This window comes from Natator depressus, chromosome 2, assembly GCF_965152275.1.
Source record: "Natator depressus isolate rNatDep1 chromosome 2, rNatDep2.hap1, whole genome shotgun sequence".
NCBI lineage: Eukaryota > Metazoa > Chordata > Testudines > Cheloniidae > Natator > Natator depressus.
In genome coordinates, this window is record NC_134235.1 from 222087282 (window position 1) to 222104675 (window position 17394).

Below are 17394 nucleotides of genomic sequence, written 5' to 3' on the forward strand. Positions count from 1 at the left end.
CCATCTCACCTCTATATTCTTAGTGCTAACTTTGGTGATAAGGGCATTGGACTGGGGCAATGCAGAAGCTATTTTGTATTAAGATAATAAATATAACTGACTGTCAATTTAGATGATTTTTGACTGTGCTCTTAATTTTAGAGCAGGTAGTGATACGTGCACTATTTAAATTTCAACCCAAAAGGACAAAGTGAGAAAGTTATGAGAAACAGAAAAGAGAATTTTAGAATGAAGTTATCATCTCAGCCCACTATCTCTAGAATTCACTACAGTGAATGCTATAACATCAATTTTAGAAGTCAATGCCATAAAGTAGTTCCAGCGGAGTAAATGACTGGTTGGAAGGAGTTCAGGGTCAGAATCAGAGCCTGATACTTCATAAAGCACCCCATTAGACACTTAATTAGATAAAAATCACCTATGTAATTTGCCAAAAAGCATAACTTTGAACCGCAGCACTCAACATGCAGCCTGAGTGCCAAATACAGCATGTGACCATTTAAGTGCAGGGTAAGAACAAAGCTGATCAACTGCATATTCTTATTGCCTGTATACTCATACAGGAAGTATTCACTGTTCACTTCTCAAGGAAGATACAAGTATAAGCAATATTAGGGTATGGAACATTTTGTTTTATTTAGAGAAAATTAAGTTTACATGTAAATTAAGTGCATTCTTCACAATCACACAGTTTGGGCGTCATGACTTAGGATGATAGTTTTAAACAAATTTAGTTAACCTTTAGCTTTTTATTGGCAAGTGACAAGTTAAAGTGACCAGCTCCGGAGCCAAGATAATTCATTTCTTGCTGTACTTAGAGGCAAGGTATCAGCAGTGGAAAGAAGGAAAGAAGAAGTGTCATAGCCTGCACTGACCCACAGCAATATGTTTATGATGCCTGCATCTGTACATCCAAAAAAGGACAAAGGAGGGAGAGAGAAAAACTGACAAAAATTACCAGTAGATTCAACAAATGAGACACTGGTATTGGTATAGAGCCCCATGTAAACTAATACTAAGAGGATCAATTTCTTAGAGACTGAAGAAGGAATTTCCATATTTTTTCTCAACAAACCTTTGTTTAGACTGAGTTTGCTTTTGGCCACTAGCATTCTTCTTATCTACATCAAATGGACTATAAGGTTTTGGAGCAGAATAGTTGAGAACAGGAAAGCTGGATAATTGTAGATAAAATGGTCTGTAACGGCTGTAATAGACAAGAAAATAGTTTTATTAGGATAATCAAACCTGATGTACAGACAATAAAACATCTATTTAGAGCAAATTAAATACACCCTTGTATTCAGAACCAAAAAATACTAATAATTTTTTTTTCTTTCTGGCAGCTCATATACATGTAATTTATTATTGCCTCCTATGAATATCAAGCAGTTAGCTATCAGACAAGATTATGAAATATTTTTCTTCTTCCTTCCTTCAACTTGCTGCTTTTTTCAAATCGTAAGATTTGCCTCTGGTGGCTATAGCTGTATTATGCATAACATCACATTGATGGCTTTTGTCCCTCCTCTGAATGCAATCTGGGAGCTGGCTAGAGTAGACTGCAAAGTTAAGAACTGCTCAGGTAAATATTGTATTCATGTCCCTGAGGAATACAGATAGCACTTCCGAACATAAACCTATCAATCTTATATCTTTTGTACATTTTACAGTTTATTAACTTAAAAAAAAAAAATCAACTCCAAGGAGGGAGAAAGATCAGTGAACGTGTACGTATGCAAAATACTTTTATAAACAATTTAAGGGAATTATTGCTGCACAGAACTGTGCCTGAAGCTACTGGATCTAGAAAGGTTGCCTAATCTGAAAGTACATTCAATTATACTGAAAATATGTGAGTAGTGAAGTTCTTCATTAAATAGGAATTCTGGTATTAGGCTTTAGCTCAAATTTTTCAAATCTCAAATAAAAGCCGAATGGTCTGAAGAAACCTGTTGCCCCCACCCAGCTACCTGCAGCATGCCAAGCTCAGCTGCTTGGTTTCCCTTTCTCTTTATGAACAGATATTTGTAAATTACATAAACAGCCAGAAGCGTGTTTAGGTGCTTTTCATACATTGTGAGGTCAATGCCTCAAAAATAGCAGTCTAAAGGGCAAATCCATGCTTATTTGTGCTTTTCCTTTCCTCTTCTATTCAGGTTCTTATGCTGCAACCTTGTCTATTTGCCAATCCCTGCCATGTTTATTTGCCTAATTCATGTCAACCTCCCGCCCCCTTTCACTAGTGCTAAAACCCTACCACAACTATGGAGCCTTCTGATGCACACTATACGATTATGAGGGCTCAGAAAAAGTCTTCAGATGTGTGACTGGCCAGTGAGCCTGGAGTAGGCAAGGACCAGCATAAAATGGAAGCTAATTACAAACTGAGATGGGAAATAAATTATAGCACAACTGCATTTATGTTTTCAGACTTGACTAAGCTCACATTTTCTTGTTGAGCTTTCTTGTTTCTTGACATCTCTCACATTTATGACTGAGACTAAGACTATGTCTACACTACAGCCTATGTTGGCAAAACTTATGTCACTCGGGGTCTGAATATTCCTCCCCCCTGAACGACATAAGTCACACCAACACATAAGCGTTCGTATGCACAGTGCTCTGAGAGCAGGAGAGTTTCTCCAGCTGACATAGCTTATGCCACTCACAGAGGTGATATTTTTATGCTGACAGGAGAGCTCTCTCCTGTCAACATAGAGCGTCTTCACCACATGCGCTGCAGCAGCAGGATTTGAACCTAAATCAGCTCTCGGAGACAATCTGGTCCACAATATTCACATTTCGAAAAATATATAGCTTTTCTTTTAAAATTGGAGTTTGGTACATTTTAATATTTCAGCTGCATGAAGGATGGGGGCCAAATCCTCCGATGTGCCAAGCTTATATCTGCCATAGCTGAGGAAAGGAAGGAAAGTTGGTTCCAAGTCACCTTTCCATTTTCCTGGTGCAGAGCTGGCTAGGGGTCATAACACCTACCAGCATAACTTAGAGCAATGTAATGACTTCTTTAAAGTTACAGCTGGTGCAGCAGTCCCTATAAGACTTCTGTGCCAGCCAAGGACCAGGCAGCATGCCACGTGCTCTGGCACTACCCTTATGTTGATGGAGAGAAAATCCTACACTGCCTCTTTAAGATCACTTTCTGGCTACATCTGGCTCCTGAGGCAGTGCAAAGCCAGAACTCAGGAGCTATCCCAAGGAACTTATCTCCTCTTGACAATTTCAACTGTTATTTAGAATAGTTATGGTAGAAAAGCATCAGTGTCAGGCTTTCAGTTGTTTAAGAAAAACAAGACAGATTTTCCAAGAGTCCTTTTTAGTTACTGAAACAACCAGAAAAAACGCTGACATGCTCAGGCCATTGAGCTAGTTGTTACGTGCTGTCATCTAAGGGGTCTCATACCACGTCCCGCTGGCCTCCACACATTTGGAGTCACCTAATTTCTCCCTGTTCTGCTGCCATCCCTACTCTGTGGTCTGGTCTACACTACAAAGTTAGGTCGACCTAAGTTGACTTGTTTCAGCATAGTTTTACATGCATACACACCTTAATTTGTCTCCCACCAATGTAAACACCCCGTTCCATTGACACAATAACACCACCTCCCGAAACAATGCATAGCCACAATCAACCTACTTCTGTCAATGGAGTGCAGGCGACGCTAAACCTAGGGCAGGACAGGGATGAGCAGCAATGCTGGGTGAAAGCCAAGGAACTCTGGCAGACATATCAGAAGGCGATGGAGGGCAACAACAACCTCCCCTTTCTCCCTATTTGAAAATGGTGCCCAAGAGATTCACGTGTTTAGAGAAAAAAGCACCGACTTTTCATTATTCACTTTACTTGTAAAATGTTAGAAAATAAACTCAGAAAAATATGGCAGTCTAAATTACACAATCCACATCACTGTCCTGTGCTCAGATAGAGTTAGAAGAAAGGAGGTAAAGGTGGCTTGTTAGGTTAGGCAAGGGGTCCAAAATTCTCCCCATGAGGAGTACTTTGTTTATCTGAACAGGAACATCCATTTTATCCTCTTGAATAAGCTTGATGAAACTTTCATGAAGATACTCTGCAATCCTCTCCGAAACATTTATAGGGCTGGTGGCCTTGTTTCTTCTACTGCAATAGGAGACATTCCCAAGCCACTCTGTGATGAGTACTGCTGGCACCATTGCAGCAAACAGGCTACCAGCATATAGACCCAGGTGGCCTCAGGCACCAGCAGCAGCTGGGCTCTCTGTGCCTTTGTCACCCTAGAGCATGAGATATCAGTCAAAATCACCACTGCCTGTGAAAATATTGGCAAGATTCACTCAAACTTGCACTCTCTCTATACTCAGGGCCAAGAGTGCCGAGCGTCTAAACCAGGGATCGGGAACCTACGGCCCGCAGGCCAGATCTGGCCCACTGCTTCAATTCATTTGGCCTGTGGCAAGTCTCCACGCCGAGGGCTGGAAGCCCCGAGCCTTGGCGCCCACCTCCGGGGCTGGAGCCGTGAGCACCGGCTTGCCAGCAGCATGTCCCTGCACCTCTAGGTGGAGAGACGATCAGGGAGCAGCACGTGCTGCTCCCGCCACCAACTCCGTAGCTCCCACTGGCCAATGAGAGCTGCAGGAGTGGTGCCTGCGGGGGTGGGCGGTACACACAGTGCAAAGCCGCCTGGCCCCTCTGCCTAGAGGCTGACCGCTGGACATGCCGGCTGCTTCCGGGAACAGTGAGGTAAGCGCTACAAGGCCAGAGTCTGCACCCTGAACCTCTCCTGCACCCCAACCCCCTGCCTCAGCCCCATTCCAGAGCCCACACCCCCAGCTGGAGCCCGCACCCCATCCCCTGCACAGAGCCTCCTCTTTCACCCGAAACACTCATCCACAGCCCCACTCCAGAGCCCATCCCCTACCCCAACCTCCCTCCCATACCCTGAACCCCTCATTTCTGGCCCCACCCCAGAGCCTGGGGAAGCCCCAAGTCTCTGCCCCCCTTCCCCATGGGGCTGCAGGCACAAGCGCCAGCTTGCCCCGTTGCGGGGGAAAGCCCTGAGCCTTCATGCGCACGCCACCCCCCACGGGGCTTTGTGTTGCCCCGGACTGATTTTTCCTGTGGGTCAATGGCCCCTGATAGAAAAAAAAGATTCCCCACCCCAGTCTAAATCTTCCATGCAACAGTTTCCTCCTCCCACTAGTCCATACTCACCTTGTCTTGAGCTGCAAAGCAGTGCTGTAATGAGGTGCTCCAAAGCTAACATTTTTTATTAAAGAATTATTATTATTTCTTATTTAAAAGGTATTTATGGAAATAACATAAGGGAGTTTTGAGACTTCTCTTTCCCTTAGATACATAATTAGCTTTACAGACACAACAATCTGTTTTAATCAGCAACCTCCAGCGTGGTGTGCTTGAAAGGTGGTCCCTCCATGCCAGCTGAATATCTGACCTGGATCAGGCAAACAAGGCGGGATATGTTCTGCAAGATCCTCCAGTTCTCTACAGCTGCTGACTGTGAGCACAATGACTGGAAGGACCAAATGACCAAGAGTAGTGTGAAGAACCAAGAATGGAGAGTGTGGCTGCTGCATGAGAGGCTAAGAGATTGAAAGTTGCAGCAAGAAGTGTACCGGGATATTACAGTTTTGCTCAGGCAACAAACACAGTTGTTGCAGATCCAGAACATTACTGAACTAAATGCCTGAAGACCTGGACACAACATCCATTCCAATCACTGGAAAACTCCATGGTCACTGCTCCCTATGCCTCCCAGCATAACAGGTGGCAGCTCGGCGCGAACCCTTACTACCACTCCATGCCAGGGAAAACAAGGAGAATTATGACTGCACCTACACTAATCTGATAACTACAGGATCAGCCACCAACCATAGTGCACTACATGTTTTTAACACGAATGAAACATTGTAATAAGTCTTTAATACGTAAACATGTATACTAATTATTTTCTTGGTTTTTATTAAGTATGACCACCCTGTTGGAATCCACAAAATCCTACCTCCATACTTCAGTGTTGGTATGGGGGTGAAGGGGATTCGACAGCGAAGTATGGCAGAGTGTATGTCTTACCAAGCCAAGATGATGTCAAGTGAGCATCCAGGGTAGTAGGGAGTCCAACTGTACCTCTATTACTCTAGGGAAACCTGGCCAAAGTTGAGGGGGTACCGCAGCTACAGGACACAAGGGCTGGCACCCCGAATGCACTGCTTCAAAATTTTCCTCCCAAACAAGCCACACAAAGCAGAATAAACCAGGAAACTGAGCACAGACTCATTTGTCAGCCTGACCAACGCTCACAACCCGGGGTAGCACAGGATGAAAAATGGAAAATAGCTAAAGGAATAGTCCAACTATTTGTTACAAGTCACAACACGAGAATACTATCATCTCATCTGTACATCAATACTTACACCGAAGTCACAAAATCAATAAAAGCGGACATCGGGATATGCGAAACAAGAAGAACCAAAGAAGTCATTGCACAATGGAAAAGCAGAGAGCAAGTATTCCTAGGAAGATCATTAGACAATAGAGCAAGGACTGGAGGCATTGGATTCATTGTCAGGAAAGAAACAGTTCCAAGGATAGTCAACTGTGACATCATATCACCCCGGATAGCAGTTCTCACGCTTCAGATAAAACGAAGGAGAACGATTAAAATTATTCAGGTGTATGCTCCCACGCAGCAAGTGGAAGACGAAGAAATGGAACATTTCTACAAAGAGCTGGAGGGAGCAATGCAGAAAAGATCCACCTACACAATTATCCAAGGGGACTTCAGTGCAATAGTAGGTGGAAAGGAGAGTGAGAAAGAAAAGTATGTGGGAAAATTTGGCAAAGGTGTAAGAAATTATCACTGAGCATGTCTGGTTGCATTCGCAGAGGCAAGCCATCTCCACATAATGAACACGATATTTCAAAAAGAACAGTGTCTTTTCAAAAAGAACAGCGTGGCAGTGGACATAGAAAAGCCCGGATGGAGTCACACTGAAGCACATTGATTATGTAATGACGGATACCAGAAGAATCTTCAACAATGTAGTGATAATAGGAGAACGAATCATTTGCACAGGCTCAATCATCATACGTTGTGCTCAAAACTATGCGTTGACAATGCCTACAAAGACTGAATCAAGAGAAGCCAGAAACCGAAGCAAAAATGGCACTTCAATGAAGAGATATTTGCACAGGAAGTAAGTGAAATGGACCTCGAGTATAGGTCAACAAGGACACTGATGAGGACTACAAAGAGTTTATCTTCCAGATAATATCAGCAGCTAAGAAGGCAAAGGCACTGAAAACACTGGGATGCAAGCAGAGGACCAGTGAGGAAACTGTAAATCTGATGGCGAGGAGGGCATGCATGAAATTAGAAGGAAAAATGGACGAAGAATACAGAACACTGTGCAAAGAAATTCGTGTGAAGATCAAAGAAGACTACGAAGACTTTAGAAAGAAGAAATTGAGAGAGGCAGCCGAAAAGAACGAGAGTCTGAAGAAGGTAGAAAGGGATGTTAGACTGAAACAGATTATTCTGGCAGCGCTGAAAAATGAAAATGGTGAAAGGACACTGGAAAGGAGCAAGATGAATGAAATACGTACAAAATTCTACAATGATCTCTACTCCTCACATGTCAACGTCCAGCGTACACCGTCAAGGCAGCAGGTTACAGAAGAAGTTCCAGACGCTAGGTGGGAAGAAATTGAACAGGCAGTTCGTAACATAAAGAGAGGGAAGAGTCCGGGAGTGGACAATATTCGGCCAGAATATCTGAAAGCGGGGGAAGATACTCTCTTCAAAGCTTTGGTGCAATCCACATCAATAGTAAGCACGTTCCAGATGCATGGAAGAAATCAAAAACAATACTATTGATGAAGAAAGGCGATCCAGAAGAACTGAGTAACTACCATCTGATCATACTCCCCTCACCAGTGTATAAAGCAGGGGTGGGCAAACTACGGCCTGCAGGCCGGATCCGGCCCCTCAGGGCTTTCGATCCAGCCTGCAGGACTGCCCTGCATGGCGCCATGGGCCCTGCTCCAATCAGGGAAGAGGCCGGCACTATGTCCCTGCGGCCCAGGGGGAGAGGGGGGCAGAAGGCTCTGTGCGTTGCCTTTGCCTCCAGGCACCGGCCCCCACAGCTCCCATTGGGAACCGCGGCCAATGGGAGCTTCGGGGGAGGTACCTGGAGGCGTGGTAAGAGCAACACACAGAGCCCTGTGCCCCCCCACTCAGGGGCTGTGCAGGGAGGGGGTTCCGGCCGCTTCCCGGAGCGCCACAGTGCCCTGGCCCCCATGCGCGCTGCTGCCACCCCGGAGCCGCTTTAGGTAAGTGGTGCCGGGCCGAAGCCCGAACCCCTCCTGCACCCCAACCCTCTGCTGCACCCTGCACCCCAACTCCCTGCCCTGAGCCCCCTGCTGTACCCCGCACACCCCAACCCCCTGCCCTGAGCTCCCTCCCACAGTCCGCACACCTCCTGCACCCCTGCCCTGAGCCCCCTCCTGCACCCCAACCCCCTGCCCTGAGCCCCCTCATACACTCTGCACCCCTCCTCTGCCCCGAGCCCCCTCATACACTCTGCACCCCTCCTCTGCCCCAATCCCTTGCCCTGAGCCCGTTCCTGCACACTGCATCCCCTCCCACACCCCGCACCTCCTCCCGCACCGCAACCCTGCATACAATTTCCCCCTCCCCAGATGTGGCCCTCGGCCCAAAAAGTTTGCCCACCCCTGGTATAAAGTCTTCACCCGCGTCATACTCAAATCGGATTAAGAAGGATCTTGAAATGCACGAAAGCAAAGAACAAGCTGGTTTCTGCTCAGAGTATTCAACAACTGATCACATCCGCTCAGTTTGGCAGCTCATCAAAAAATGCAAGGAATACAAAGTACCATTGTGTACTTTGTCGACTACAAAAAAGACATTCAACTCGGTGGAGATTAACACTGTACTCAATGTGCTCAATGAAATTGGAATTGATCCGAGGTACAGTGACCTACTGGAAGAAATTAATCACAATTGCTTGACAGAGATAACATTATTCAATGTACTCTGCATTATTACCATACATAGAGGAGTCAGACAAGGCGACACAATCTCACCAAAGCTGTTTGCAGCAGTACTGGAGTCGCTGTTCAAGAAATTGAACTGGGAAGAAGGAATCAGAATTGACGGAGAACAGTTAACACATCTTCTCTTTGCTGATGACTGCGTAATACTGGCAAAGGACACAGCAGAACTGGAGAACAAATTGCAGTAACTGCAAACACTTTCGCATGATATTGGATTGAAAGTGAACACGTCAAAGACGAAGTGGATGCGGAATGAGCATTGTGCAGAAGAAATCATCACTGTAAATGGGAAAGAAATTTAGGAGGTTGACAAATATATTTACCTGGGTCAGCAAATGAGCAGAGACGGGGAGGGGAATGCAGTAGGAGACGAAAGGCACGGTGGGCAAGTTTCAACAAAATAAAGACGTCTCTAATGGACAATGAATTGCCCATGAAGAAAAGCAAAGAACTGTTTAACTCCACTGCTCAGCCAGCAATGACATACGGACCAAAAAGCAAGTCAACAACGAAAGTGGAGAAAGAAAAGCTCGCTGTCACCCAGAGAGCAATGGAAAGGCGAATGTGTAAGATATCGTTCCGTGATCACATACCGAATGAGGAGATTAGAAGGCGTACAGAGGTGACTGATGTAGTGCACGCAATGTATGATGCAAAGTGAAGACGGGTGGGTCATGTAGTCTGCAGGAAAGACAATAGGTGGACAGCTCGCATCACTGACTGGATCCCCAGAGACCACAAGCAACCGCTAGGCAGACCGAAAATGCGCTGGACAAAAACTCTTTGGCCAGAAATGGGAAGAATGTGCTCGCAATAAAATAGAATGGTGTGGCATAGACTTGTGTTGGTGGAGGGATGGACGAGGACAAGCTACACAAAGGTGATGATCACCTTGATACAATGCAGCTAAAATGCTTGTTTATTTGCATTTTAACTTTGTTTCCTGTTTATTTGCCTGCAATAAAATTAATTTTTTGAAACTTAAGAATATATCTATTAGTTTGCAACAAGCATAAATGCCATATAACAAAATTATTTACCAGGAGCCAATAATCAGCCCATATTTAAGTGCAGTAGCTCACAAAAGCATCACACAATACTATTATGGCTGACTTAAAATATTCTTTTAAGGTTCCCCTCAGCAGCATAGCCCCACAGATGGCTCTTCTAACAGCACTTGCGTCTAGCTGTTCAAATTCAGCAGCCAGCTGGTCCATCTCACCAACTCCCACTCCCACCAGCCAATTGCCTTTCTCAATCGTCTCACCAATATTATGTGATATACAACATGCAGCAAACAGAAATCTTTGCCTCACTGAGATCCATTCTAGTCAGTAAACTATGCCAGCAAACTTTTAAACTACCAAAAGCACATTCAAAGTCATCCTGCACTTGCTGAATCGGTGGTTGAAACTTTCTTCAGTGCTCTTGAGGTGGCCAGCGTACAGCTTCATGAGCCAGGGAGCAAGGGATAGGCTGGGTCCCCCAAAATCACTGTTGGCATTTCAATATCACCAGTGGGAATGTGCCAGTCAGGGAAGAATGTCACAGGTTGCAGCTTTTAGAAAAGTCCTGTAGTGTTAAGATATGCGCGCCATATACTTTTCCTGTCCAGCCCACACCGATGTCATTGAAGGTTTCCAGATAATCTACTCCACCAGGCTGGCATAATCATGGAAAAGTACCTCTTTTAGTTTACGTATTCATTGGTAAGGTAGGGTGGTGCCAGAAAAGGGATATGCATCCCATCTATGGAAGCACCGTAGTTCAGAAATTCCATTTCTTCAAATCCAGCTACTACTTCCTGCACATTGTCAAGAGTCCCAGTCCTGTGCAGTGAGAGACACTTATTGGCCTTGCACTCTTGGATGACAATGAACCCCACTGGATTTACCAACTCTGCACTGACCCGCCACTGATCAACGCAATCTGATGGTGCAAACTTTCAAAGTGAAACTGCCACTTGCTTTTCCACTGTCAATACAGCTCTCATTCTGGTGTCTCTGCACTGGAGGGCTGGGGCAAGCTCAGCACACAGATCCAGGAACACAGCCTACTGAATTCTAAAGTTTTGCAGCTACTGCTCATTATCCCAAATCTGCATTTTGATATGATCCCACCACTCAGTGTTCGTTTCTCAGGCCCAGAAGCACCATCTACCAGGTGGAGTTGCTCCATGAATGCCAGAAACAACCTGACATTTTTATTCTGTGTCCATCATCACCCATTCATCATCCTCGAACATTTCCTCTTCCTCACAATACCACCAGTTATAGTAATATTCATTGAAGTTCCACAAATACAAAAGAATTGCGGATCCTCTAATTAGCAATGGTTATTAAAATTGTGCTGAGCTGTGCAGAGTCCAGGCTTCTAACAGAGAGACGGTAGAGATTGAAAAGGACAGGCAGGATTTTGGAAATTTTAAAAACCGTGCAAAAATTATGGGATGGAGAAAGTTGCACTGGGGAAACCTGACCCCTAGTTCCCAGGAATCCCAGGGCAAATTGCTGGTATCCAACAAAACAGTGAAAATGTCCCACAAGGCATTGAGCTGGATGGTGGCGCAGGACAATGGGATAACCTGCCCCAGGTAAACCACATTTACTACTGATGCAACCACTTGTGGTGAGGATGTGCAGTGCTGACACAAACAGCCAGGCATGCACACCCGAGCGATATACAAAAGTTGGTGGAAGTAAGATGATATAACATATGTTACCAAATTTTGTAGTGTAGATACAGCCTGTGATGCATTATAACTAGTTCAGTGAATAAACATGCGCTTCCAATCAAAGACTTTGGGTTCTCTTGGAGGTTGATTATACCGCCACAGCCTCTCATCTGAAGTCAGCAAGTCCAAGGAGCAGTAATCCAATCAGTTGTCCAGAAAGACTATCACATGTTTTCAAATGATTCAGTTTGTTGAGCATATTAGAGAGTAAAACAGCAACCCCTCCCATCCAGAAATAGCACTTACCAGCTTCTGTCTTCCACTTTCACAAATGGATTTTTCAGTCGACCTGCTCAACAGAAAAAAAAAAAAAAAAATCAAAATCTTTTCCTCCACCCAACAATAAACTTTGTTTATTATAACAATAAACCACATGTATAGACAGACATCCAGCTGATTTTTAAAAAATATCTGCCCATAAACTTATCATTACCATGAGATATTTTTGTACACTTTTCTCAGGCCAACTAGATTAAGAATATGCCAAGGATGCTCCCTTAGACAAAAGATGTATTTTTCAGCATTCAGAAAACAAGACAACATAGAAACCTTAACAAGTGTCAAAATACTTACTTTTTGATTTCTGACCACCACATCGTTTCCCCTAGTTAAAAGAAAAAAATGTTTGAATATTGTTTATATTTAACCTCAACATTTAGTGAAAGGTTTCAGAGTACCAGCCATGTTAGTCTGTATTCGCAAAAAGAAAAGGAGTACTTGTGGCACCTTAGAGACTAACAAATTTATTTGAGCATAAGCTCTCGTGAATCTGATGAAGTGAGCTGTAGCTCACGAAAGCTTATGCTCAAATAAATTTGTTAGTCTCTAAGGTGCCACAAGTACTCCTTTTCATTTAGTGAAAGATTTCTAAAACTGTGTGTGCATCTTTGTGTGAAATCATGATTAACTGAAATGCAAATTAGGAACATGAATATTCTGAAAATCTGTCATGTCTATTTCTCAAAGAAATATTGCAGCTTTGCAAAATTCTGCTATTCAAGAGTAATTTTTTAACAAATGAATAAAATTTCAGTCTTTTTCCTCAGAACCATCATGGTAAAGACTCATGAAAAACTGACTGATTCATGGTATTTTTGCAATACTGTTTTATTATAAATGAAGATAACAGGTATAAATGCTGTTAAAAATTGTAGGAGGCAACTTTATTGGTTTCATAACATTTATAGCTCCTTGCATAAAAATGTTACTAATTTACGTGATTAAAAGTGACAGTTATTCCATGTTATTTTAGCAAATAAAGGCTGTACTACAGGAAATATTTTCAAATTTCAAAATATTAAGTCCTTACATTTATTGGTTAAAAACCAAATACTCAGATTCCTTAACCTCCTCAAGTTGTAGCTCTACTTAAGACGACCTGAAATGTGGCAAGATACTGATTCAGCACTACATTTTGTATTACTGAAAGAAATCAGGCCATTACAAGACCTGGAAAGGAAAACTGATACACTCATGAGATTCAGCAAAGGCCTCCAAGTGGCTCCAAAAAGTTAATTTGTACTGAATTTCAGGGCAGCATGTACAGTATTGTCTGCTATTTACATACTACAGATCAGGTGGACTGGGCACCCATAAAAATTCACTGCCTTAATTAAAAATATAAAGCTACCAGCCAAACAACAGTAGCCTGAACAGAGTTAGGCAGATCATAAACCAGGAACTGGGGGGACCAATCAAAAGTTATATGCTGGCTCTACACCATACTTGGAGTAGCCTGAAGACACTGTACTCCAGTAAGAAGAATGGGAACCAGGAGACTTTTTCTGTGCAAGCTGGGAAGAGTCACACTCTGTAGAACAAATGTTTCTATGTAGTGTTGTCACTTTGATTTGCACTGCTTATCTAGCTCTTGAAAGATCACCCCAGTGCAACTGGGATCCTTCAGTGGCATAAAAGTAAAGTGTCTTACACATCCATAGCAGGGAAAAGATGGCTATGGTTGGGATACCCTTAAGGCATGACAATATCCCAATTTTCTGGCTTGTGGGGCCCTTAGTAAACAGAGTAAGTTAAAGCAGTCCCCAGTTTACTCTAGCTTGGTGCAGAGGGAATGGCCCTTTCAGAAACTTTACTGCTACTGGCTCCTAGACATACTTTTTTCAGAGCGGTGAACTAGAGAGACTAAGGATATCATTAAAGAGATTAAGGATATTACAAATTTATCTTTTAAAAAAAATGATGCTCGTCAAACATATAGCAAGCATTTCCCTTCTGATTTTTAAATGGATTTGGTTTAAAAAATTACTGAGGGCCCACAAGACATACCAGTTATCAGAAAATTAATACATAAACTCACCATTAAGAGTTTATTTAAATAAAATCAACCAGCATCTTGGAAGGAACTATTTAACTTGCCTATAATATTTGTCATTGCTAATAATTATTTCATTAAGTTAGAAAGGACTCACTTACCACATCTTTGACTGAAATGCTTGCTTTCTTGATCAGGTAGAGCTCCTTTTTCTTTTGCTCAAGATAATTTTTAATATCTTTCAAAAAAGGAGAGAATTTATTTTTAGCCAAACTTCTTTTTTGTATGCTTGAAGTCATTTGTTGTTTTTAATAATACTTTCGAAAAATAACAAATCTTGTCAGTGATTTAATTAAAATGAATTTCACATGGTTTGACTAAAAGTTTATAAAACAAATATATTTACCATCAACATGAAGTATTTTCACTCCCCAACTCAAGGCATTGGATAGTATAGTACCTGAAGGGATTAATTCCTACAAACAGAAAGTGTTATTAATATTTAATAAAAGCAATACATTTAAAGGTTTGATGTAAAGCAAGACATAAGAAAAGTTGAGGTGAAGACATGGTATTTTCCCACACAGCTTCCTGCCAAAAGATAAGGATGACTTTCACTTGCCTCAGCTGCCTTCACAATCTTTGTGTCACAGATCTTTCCATCCAGAAGATAGTTGGCTTCCAGAAAGCCCATGTTGCTCACATTGTTATATGATTTATCAGCTGGGAATCCTGCAACTGCTGAATTTATTCATATATATATATAATTTTGATTTCATGTACATGTCTCAAATTCTATGTGTATTAACTACCGGAAATGCATAGACCTTGATAAAATATCAATTATTAGACATAAATCTTTAAAAACAGATCTTTTCTCTCCTTCCCGAAGTTTCCAGGAAATAAATGGAAAAACAGGTGAGTCTTGCAACCAGTCCTGAAGGCAGCGTGTGCTGGTGAGAAACAGCACAGCACATCTGGCTGTACTTCCCATCGGTGTATTTTCCCTTAGATCACTACTCTACTGCTGATGTTCACTACTATGCAGAATAGCGAGAGTAATATTCTTTACTAAATCCAAATTTATGGACTGCTCAGCTTACCTGTTCTTTGATAGCTTTTTCAACTAAAGATTTTCCTCTACTCAAACGTACCTAAATTAAAAGAAACTTTGCTTATTGTATGCAACACATTAGTGCTCATTTCAGACAGTGAAACATAAAGTGAGTTATCTTTTTATGTTAAAAAATTAGCTTTTTGTACAAATTGAAGTTAAAGGTTGTGTGTCAAATACCTCTATTAAACCAACAAAATACTATATATTATAACCATGTGTTAATCTACATTATTTAACGTACTACCATTTCTATCAATTTTCATTCATCAATCAGATGCTGAAAATCAGCACCCTTTTTGCAGCGTGCTGTTGGGATCTATATAGCTAAAAGCTTAGTATTTTCACTGTTAATAGTTTGCAACTTCCATGAGAGTTACTAGCAATATGTTTCTAAGGAACAACATTTTAGCACAGTACCATCTCAACAGCCTGGGTTAAACTGTAGAGAAGGTAGTGCCATATTAGCCCTCTGCTGGCAAGGATTTATATCGCTTTATGAACACCCATATATTTCAGATTCCAAACATTCTAAGTCATCTCCAAGCAGGAGGGACACACAGCAAAGAATTAACCTCATCCTAGAGGTCAAATATGATTTTGAAAAGCCTGAATTTATGAATGTTTTCATGGCCACAGTTGCTCAGTGTTAGGACTGTGAAATGTCTTTGATTTCTGGATTTTTTTTCAGTGATTATTTTGGGACTATCGATTACAGAAAATAATCAACAAATATGGAAAACACAAAGATGTGGTAAATTGGTGTTACCAGTTTTCATGTCCTCTATTAGAGCCAGCAAAGTTTAACAATATAGTCTTTGCCTAAGCTTCCAATATTGTTTACTGAAAAGACAGGTTTCACAATGCGTATCAATGTGCAACTGCCTGATAAGGGATATGCTTGAATAGATATTCAAGGAAATTATGATATTCAGCTATGGGAATAAGACATTTCAAATACTTATTAGAAGCTAAACACCAGAGAGAAAGTGCTCCCCCAGGCACCTGTAGGACGACCAGCTCTGCTGCTGCTTTTTTCCAGAGCTTTTCATGTCAGAATTCTCCTTAGCTGTCAAGTCCCACTCCTACCCTGACCTCTCCCACTGCAAGACCTCCGACTCCCCTACTGTATGACCACATTTCTTAGTAATGAACAGAGACTTAGGAAGGTAGGAATGCTGGGTAACCTATTACATACACAAGATTAAATGTCCCCTTCTACAGAGAATGACCATATTAGAAAGTACTGCAACCTGGCTTGTGTATCTTAACTAGTGCAGGGTGAACTTTTCTGGATTAATAGTTTATTTGCTGAAAAATGCAGTTTCGGTTGATCCAAAACTATGTGTGACTATTCAAGTATTTTTTACAAAGTGGAACAATGCTAACAGGAGACACTAAGAACGAACCCCGGTAGACTACCTGATAGCACAGGGGTTAGCGCACTCTCCCGCAACATGACAGACCCAAGTTCAAATCCCTTTTCCACCTCACCTGTGGGGAAGTGAACCCAAGTCTCTCCCATCCCAGATAAGTGCACTAACCACTAGACTAAACATTGCAAGGTGGGCCCCTCCATATTGTTAATCTAGACTGACATTTTATTTACTTATATGTGAAAATGTGCCCAGAAACAAAATGGTTAGTTTTGGGCCACACAAAACATTTTGTTCAATTTTAAATGAAATTTTGTCAACTTCTTTCAATTCAGTGATATTTTCTGGAATTTTAGGATTGGTTCAAGCTAATTTCTTTTTCAGATTTTTCACAGCTGCCAGCAGCCAGAACACTCGATTTTCACCACCCATGGTGATAATCGTATTCCTAAACAGGGATCAGACATGGTATACCCACATAGTTTCTAACTGTGTCATATGTGGACATAAAACTTGCTCAGTTAACCAAGTTACAAACTTGGTGGAAATCAGTGCAATGCTCAGGGAAAGGGCATGAGGACTATTAAAGTCAAATATAGCAAAAAGCCATCTGACCATTGAAAACAGGTTTAAAATATTTGATGTGTGCTTATTTCCTAGATGCCAATACAGCTACACAAATCTTCTGCCTACTAGTGTTGATAAGATAGTGAAAGTGGGTTGACTGTATCACACAAAATCTTGTAGAATGATGTTAAAAAGGCTCTACATATGCAGCTGCAATTCCTAGGTTTCTAAAGA

General features: G+C 42.1%; 1 protein-coding gene across 4 annotated transcripts in view; it reads right to left on the minus strand.

The window, feature by feature from the left end:
* DBF4 (DBF4-CDC7 kinase regulatory subunit) overlaps nucleotides 1–17394 on the minus strand; it is a 54843-nt gene that overhangs the window by 21250 nt on the left and 16199 nt on the right. For all 4 annotated transcript variants that reach the window (XR_012638312.1, XM_074945975.1, XM_074945974.1 and 1 more), the window contains exons 5-10: nucleotides 15207–15257; nucleotides 14510–14579; nucleotides 14265–14341; nucleotides 12405–12435; nucleotides 12078–12120; nucleotides 1076–1207 (exon numbers count right to left, since the gene is read on the minus strand). Coding sequence is in view for 3 of the 4 variants with exons in the window: in XM_074945975.1 (XP_074802076.1) it covers nucleotides 1076–1207; nucleotides 12078–12120; nucleotides 12405–12435; nucleotides 14265–14341; nucleotides 14510–14579; nucleotides 15207–15257 (404 nt within the window). In the remaining variant the exon portion in view is untranslated. The remainder of the gene's footprint in view (nucleotides 1–1075; nucleotides 1208–12077; nucleotides 12121–12404; nucleotides 12436–14264; nucleotides 14342–14509; nucleotides 14580–15206; nucleotides 15258–17394) is intronic.